The sequence below is a fragment of the Poecilia reticulata genome, linkage group LG22 (genome assembly GCF_000633615.1).
Source record: "Poecilia reticulata strain Guanapo linkage group LG22, Guppy_female_1.0+MT, whole genome shotgun sequence".
Taxonomy (NCBI): Eukaryota; Metazoa; Chordata; class Actinopteri; order Cyprinodontiformes; family Poeciliidae; genus Poecilia; species Poecilia reticulata.
Genome location: NC_024352.1, coordinates 19,700,589 through 19,708,109, shown reverse-complemented (window position 1 = coordinate 19,708,109; position 7,521 = coordinate 19,700,589). Strand labels below are relative to the sequence as shown.

The 7,521-nt window shown below is 39.6% G+C and overlaps 1 protein-coding gene across 1 annotated transcript in view; it reads right to left on the bottom strand.

Moving 5' to 3' along the window:
- Positions 1–403: 403 nt before the first annotated feature.
- The window catches only part of gabrb1 (gamma-aminobutyric acid type A receptor subunit beta1), a 40,244-nt gene continuing 33,126 nt past the window's right edge, over positions 404–7,521 (bottom strand). Inside the window, exons 6-9 of the mRNA XM_008400159.2 lie at positions 6,851–6,994; positions 6,477–6,629; positions 5,087–5,340; positions 404–4,671 (exon numbers count right to left, since the gene is read on the bottom strand). Coding sequence (XP_008398381.1) covers positions 4,330–4,671; positions 5,087–5,340; positions 6,477–6,629; positions 6,851–6,994 — 893 coding nt within the window. The 3' untranslated portion in view covers positions 404–4,329. The remainder of the gene's footprint in view (positions 4,672–5,086; positions 5,341–6,476; positions 6,630–6,850; positions 6,995–7,521) is intronic.

The following is a 7,521-nucleotide window of genomic DNA, read 5'->3' as shown; positions in this document are numbered from 1 at the left end:
TTACTTCCTCAATTGTGGAGAATCAACTGACCCGTGGGTTGTGGACAGCAGGTGGCAGTAGTGGTCACCATCTCGAATGAAACAAGCCAGCACAACTCCAAACACAACTGGTGATATTGGTCTTTTTTTTTAAAGAGAAATAAAGATCTTTACAAGTATTTTCTGACGTCATCTCCCTCCAGATAATGATTACTTAACGTGCTGAAGCTGCTCGTTCAGCTGTGCACAGGGACACATTTAGGCTTTTAGCAGCCTCATTAACTCAGCTATTAGGACGCATCTAATCATTTGATGCATGGACTGAGGGCATATGCTGACAAAATATTTTCTGGAAAATTGGCTGAAAAACACAGCCTTGCACACAAGTATTCAGCAAAGTGAAAATAAATGAACCACAAAGCAGTTTGTATGCAGAGATCTCAGCAGCTTTATTTGAACTCTTAATTCTCTGTAAGTTGACACAAATGATGCCCGTTCATGGCATTCTTTCACCTTCCACACACAGCCAGTCACACATGGTGTCTGGCGTTTGCTGAAATCCGCACAGGCCGTTCCACTTGAGTGCACATGTGGAACATCACTTTAAAGGATCAGAAGCTTCATCCTCTGTCTGCAGCTGCAGCCTGCAGGGAAACCAGTTGCTGTATCCATTAGCTCCTCCGTCCACAGAAAAGAGGTCCGTCCATATCTGGTGCTTCCTTTGTTCCGTCAGGAAAGCCACGCATCCGTTCCTTTTTTCTTTGAAAGATTGTCGTCATAATGCTGGAATGTCTCACTACAATCTACGCTTAGATAATGGTAACATACATTGGAGTCTGAGAAATGAGTTCTGTTTCCAATTCATCTTGTTCTAGAAAAAGCTCAACATGTTTTCCTTACCGCTCATAAGATAACCCTGTAAAATGTTGAGATTCTTGGTATAAAGGCACAAAGTTCAGCCGTACAGAAAGAGCAGACCGCTGTGATCGAGTCCAGCAGAAGCTTGTCTGGTTTTTATTTGTTTCTCTGTGATTAAAGCCCTCATGAAACTTGCAGTCTTTCATCTGAGGATCATTACTTTCACGTAACGAAAACAACAACAAAGAAAAACATGTTGGGATTAATTTTGCCTTGTTTGAACGGAATGGTAATTCTTAAGAAAAATCATATGCAGAAAAGTGAATTTAAAAGAATTATAACTCAGAACAGGATTAAAACAAATATTAATTTTTAAAAGACTTTATAATACGCTGACTGACGAAAAACAGATTAGCTTCCAGAAGGAATGGCCTGATCAAGGTGTAATTTGGTCCACATGTAGAACAGTGACAGATGGACATGATTCTATTCCTATGGAGTTGGAACATTTCGAATGGCCACCACAGAGCATAAGTGCTGGCATCTGGCACTAACCAGAGCACAAGACAGAACAAAGAGAGAAGGTCAAGAGACAGAGACCGATGCATTACAACTGGATGAATTTTAAAAGAGCTTGCATTGTTTGTTTGCATGAGTTTAGGAAACCGTAGCATGTAGATTACCAGCATGTGAATGGTAAAGACTGAGCTGGATAATAAAAAAGGAGCCAAGAGGTGGATTAGCTAAGCATCCCAAGATTTTCACCCCATCACCCTCTTTTTCTTATTCAGAAAAGATGGGTCTGATTCAAGAGATTTTTCGCAAACACTGAATTTTATTTTCTAAGCTCATATCAAATGAAGTGATTTTCATCAGTTAAATTTTCATATAGATAAGCAATGCGCAACGATTTTAACACGATTATGTCACATCACTGACTCTAACCTAACTCAAACATGTAAAAACCAACAATCTATTGTAACTGTGTAGCCCAGAGGCCCACAGTCTACTCAACCTAGTCCAGTAAACAGACCTTTCAGTGGTCAGATGTTTGAACTAATGGGCTCTGGGAAGATTAAATGAAGGTTCCAGTCATCCAAGACTAACCACAGTAATGAGGATCACTCCATTGTGCTCCAAACATTACGACGACCTCTCTGGAATCACTCTTTACAGCACCTTGTGTTGTCTTATGTTATGCATAGAGTGGCATTACCAACAGAGCGAAGACGGCTGCATTTGTAGTGGTTTGATCACAGAGAGGTAAGGACTGAAGACAAGTTGTATCATATTATAAATAAGGGACTCTGAGCTTCTGCAATCCAGCAAGCATACAAGGAATCAGCTAAGAATCAGTGCCAAAGCAAAGATATGGGCCACCCTGCTGCAGCAGAAGACACAGTGTCTGTATCAAGCCTGATATCCAAGCCTAAAGGAGGTCCACACCCTGCAAGAAATACAGCAATACAACAGTTAATTTAATTTCCACCACTCCCTGGGTGCTAAACTGTTTTGTCAAGAAGTGTAAAATTAATGAGACAAAAAAAAGCATAGTTTGGAATTTGCCACTTTAAATTTAAAAAAGTAACATTTTTAGATGATAAAAATCTATTCTACATCTCCAAATGAGCTAAAATATATGAGCATAACAAGATTAGAATTGTTCTAAGATAAATTTCGGTGGACTTTTTCAAAAGGAAGTATTTGTCTCTGTAGATGAGCAAAATTAATCGCTTCTCTCTGCTGCAGAATCCAAAGTCATGTGACGCAGTTCTAAATGCCAAAAGAGGCCTTTACTGCTGAAAAGCCAGATGACTTGGCGCCTTTCATAAAAAATTGTGGGACTTCTGCAGTAGAAAATATAAGCACCAGTTTTCCAATATATTCCTATCTCTGGCTGTGAAATCTTTAAACAGCGGCATAATAAAAAGAAGTTTCCATTTTGTAAATAAAATGAAACTTAGTTGTACCGTCTCCATAAACATAAGGCCAGCAGAAAGAGAGGCAAAAATACAACAGATCTTTACTGAAACATCATCTAAACTGGGATAAACCCAAGCTGGGAAACCTACAGCTGCAACTCAAATGCTGTTTAATGCACAAACGGCACAGAGCTCACTGGATGGGATCAAAAAGTTAGCTGTAGTTTAAGTTTCAAACAACAGCACCAGAGTTATTAATTTACAGTAGAGGTTTTCATCCATGAGTACTCTAAATCCTGGAGTCTGGTTCAATGTGTGACTTTCACATATCTGTTAAGCTCGATTCAGATGGTTCCCTGATGAAGAACTGATTCAGCAGGTCGTCAGGTGAGATACCAGACTTCAACTTGCAGCTCTAGGGCAGAATATTGCCGGCATTTATGAATAGTAAAGCCTAATTTTAGCAGGTTTAACAATTCTAGTTAATCTTCAATGTGCATCAATTTTCTACAAACAACAAAAAGGTCAGCGACCAGTGAGAACTAGATCAAGAACAAAATTCGTTCAGCAGAACCACTTTAATGTTATGGAGGGACCCCAGTGATCCTGGGTCTAGGAACTCAGGAAGTATATTGGTGCTTTGTCCCAGGTGATGGCAAGATGGAGCAGGAAATTAACAGATGGATTAGACTTTGCCTGGAGTAATGAAGGTGTTGTTGCTGTCTATCATGGTGAAGACCAAACTGAGCTGAGCTTCAGGCTAAGCTCTGGATTTATTGTCCACCTTCCCACCTTCACCCTTGGTCATTAGTTATGGATCACGTCCTAAAGGACAAGATCTTCTGATCAGGAGGCCTCGGCTGGAAGGCTTTCCAGGTACAGCTCACTGGGAGGAGCCTTGGAGGCAGAAACAGAAGTGAAAGGATTATATATTCCTTCTGACTTGGCAACACTTTGATTTTATAAGACGAGAGAGGGATTGATGGATTGGTTTGGTTACGGATGTAGTAAGTATGCATGGATGGATGGAGAGTTTAATCTGTCTCTACATCAGTCTTATATTTTGTCTCTCTTTGTTCCAAAATAACCTTAATCTGCTGGAGTTTAATCCTGTTGGAGTTACCTTGTGTTTTTGTTCGGTTTCTATTTAGTTTTTTGCATTGTAAGCAAACAAAAGTTGACTTCTATTAACATGAAAAATGAGGGCTAAAAGAAAAAGAAGACAAACAAAAGCCATCAATGTGTTTTTGGCATCTTTGAACCTGTAAATACCGAAACGTTTCTGTCTTTAATTCACCACTACTTCTTTCTCTATAACTAACTGTATGTACACAGCAAAATTGAATTTTTTAAATAAATTATATCTCTGTCTTTATATATATCGATTTATATATTTCATATATTAAATTGTATTTACACTGTAAAGACCAGAACTACTTGTTCCAAAAGAGGATTTGTACAAATGGGCTGAACTCTTCTACTTTCATTACTGTACAGGATTGAGCTTCCCTTGAAAAACAAACAAAAAAAAAGTACCCATCAGCTACCACTCATGCTCACAACGACTGCCCTAGTGGACGTAATACAGCCAGTAGACCAAGTTGAAGAAGGTGAATGTGATCGGGAAGATGACCCGGGACCACTTGTCTATGGCGTTGACGTCTGTGAGGTCTGGGATCTTGACTTTCAGCTGTGAGGCTCTCCTCCGCAGGCGGCTTTTCTTGTGTCCAATTGGCCGGTCGAGGGCTGGCCGCCCATACAGGTCCCGGCTCGTCATGGGCTTGCGGTACTGTATGCTGGCACTGTCATAGGAAAACATGGTGGCCCGAGGATCGTTGAGGGCGCCCATCATATCCGGTCCCCCCATCTCAGTGGGGAGGTTCGTCAGGAGGATGTTGCCATGAGCGTCGACCTTAAAAGGAAACAAGACAACATTTCAGTTTTATTTTCAGCTAAAAAGAAGGTTAAATCAAAAATAAATCTACTAATCACCTCCAGGCATCTGCCTTGTCATTGTTGCAATTCTTGCTTTCAATTTGAGGGGGTTGAGGTGGTTCACCTGGGGGTTAACCACCAGGTTCACCAGCAGCAACACCTTATCCACCATAAATCTAAATTATTCATAATCATTATGCAAAGCTTAGATGTTAGGGCTTAAATTTTAAGATTTACATTTCAAAAAGTAATTTAAAGTTTTCTAAATTTGGCTTTCAAAGCATTCATACCTTTCTGGTGGGTAGGTGGCTTGGTCATCAAACTGCCCCAGACTTATTTTAACCTGCCGTAGACATAAGTGACTGATATTTTCCACTCAGATCTTCACCCACCTGCACTTTACTGCTCTCCAGTCGGCCCTTATTCTCATGATTGGACTTAGCAGCCTTTTCCGCTGCTTTCTTCTGTAGGTGAGGACCACGGCCAAAAAAGATGTAGTTAACAAAGGCATACTCCAGCAGGGCCAGAAACACAAAGACGAAACAGCCCATGAGGTAAATGTCAATGGCCTTGACGTAGGGGATCTTTGGCAGGGTCTCCCTCAGGTGGGTGTTAATGGTGGTCATGGTCAGCACCGTGGTTATACCTGCACATGTGCAAAAGTCAACAGTGTAGGACATGCAAACATCTCAGATTTGACATTTCACTTATTAGAGCTATTTTTCTTTTTTGTGTCAATCTTTGCAAGATTTTACTATTCCTCCAAAGTCAAACACGCTGCAAACATTGCTCATTCAGTGCCTAACTTTGCCATCCAACCTAGTTCTGAACCCAACAAAAAAAAAAAAAACAAACACCAATACATCCAAGAGAGAACCGACAGCTGATCCTGAAAGCTGACAACTTCGAGTGGTCCAGAGACTTTGAACTCCTTTCAGAAAAAAGAGGAAATAACCACCAGATTAGGTAATAAAATCCTTTGTTAGGCTCCAGAGAGGCTCAAAGTCTTGATCTGTTAGATCTGTAAGGAGAATAAGATTTTCTTTAGTAGTAGAGTAGAAGTAGTATAGTAATACTGTTATGCACTTCCTTTGTGACTATTACAAAGTAGGATTACCTGATTTAGTTTTAGTGAAGTGTAAATTTTAGGGTCGTAGGTTCACTTGACCACTAGCTTTTTATGTGGTTGAGGCCATTTCAAGACAAGGTCAAGAATTAATCTCTCAGAAAGATTTTGAGGCTATAAGACTAATTAATTTGTGATATTGTTTTTAAGTCATCAGATGTTGTTCCATATAAGGTGAAATTTAACGTTTAGCCTGGAAGTATTTTCTGAGAAATAATATGAAATCTAATGTTGGACCATGACTAAAAGAAGAGAATTGATACAGCAAGCTAAAAAAAATAGACACAAAGATCTAAAAAGGACTAACATTTGACAAATTTAACTATTGTGGAGAAATAGAAAATACTGAATAATTCAATGTAATAATTCCCCTTTTAATAGGAGAACTCTGATGGAAGGTCATAAATAATCAGGGCATGTTTTTGCTTTTTCAAGTCAAAAACTAACAGAACAGACTTTACAAGTGATAATTGCTCAGTAAGACTGGTTCTATCTCCATAAATTTGAGCTCTCCAAATCTGAGATATGGATATCATGTAAGCTTATGTCTATGTTGTCTTCTACATAGACAACATAGAAGTTTGCTGTCTATATACATAACAAGTGCGAACAAAAATGAGTGAACCTGAGGGAAGCTATGAATAAAAGTCACTGACCTAAAGCCACTCTGGCAGCCGACGCATCGTAATTTATCCAGAAGGAGACCCAGGACAAGATGGTGATCAGGATGGATGGCATGTAAGTCTGCAGGATGAAATAGCCAATATTCCTCTTGAGTTTAAAACTCAGTGACAGTCGTGGATACGAACCTGTTTGGTAAGGAAAATAGTATAAGTCTGTGGTGATCTTTTTACAGACTGATAAAAAGATGGGTACTAAATGAAACAACATAATGTTTATGACATAATATATCAATTCTTCCCATAGATTATACTTTTCCAGTGTAGATAATTAATATTAGTCTCAAGATTTACAAAATATTGTACACAATTATTATTTGTTTAATTTATTAAACAAAGTTCATTGCTACCTGTGGCAAACACGGCTTTCTTGGACAGGGTTTGGTAATCAATGATGGAAAACTGAGGCAGCTCGATGTTCTCCACTCCAGTGACTGACCCAGCATTGCTTCCGCCCTGCCAGTAAAACTCAATGTCGTCTGTGGTGTATCCATCTGAGAGAAACAGGAAAACACAAAACATTTAAAAATGTTAAAGTCAACAACATCTGTCCTACTTGCACAAGTAAGAAAGGAGAGATCAAGGCTGCCCTTAAGAACATCCAGAAACAATTCCCATGGTGGTCACAGGCCAGAGGCCTTGGGACCCACAACCAGAAACCAGTGAAACTCAATGAAGGGGAATTTGCATTCCTAGTTCTACTCAAAAGTTAGTCCTTTCTTTCCAATCTTCTCTATAGTAAGCAGGATGTTAGGAAGAGAAACTGGTGAGGGAAGTAGGAAAGTCACTCTGACATCATCTCTCTGATGTTGGAGATTCACGGCTGTGTTGGTGAGCGACTGAACAACCTGAACTGTCGGTGACCTCCTGAATGGATTGTCAACAGATTTATTCATCAGGATGTGAACCCACATAAGCTGCAGATCCTTTGGGAACATCCGCCAGCGTTTTCTCTTTTATTTCTGTTTTAGTATAATTCTTTCACATCATAAAAAGGAGAGTGAAAATATATTGCAGGTTG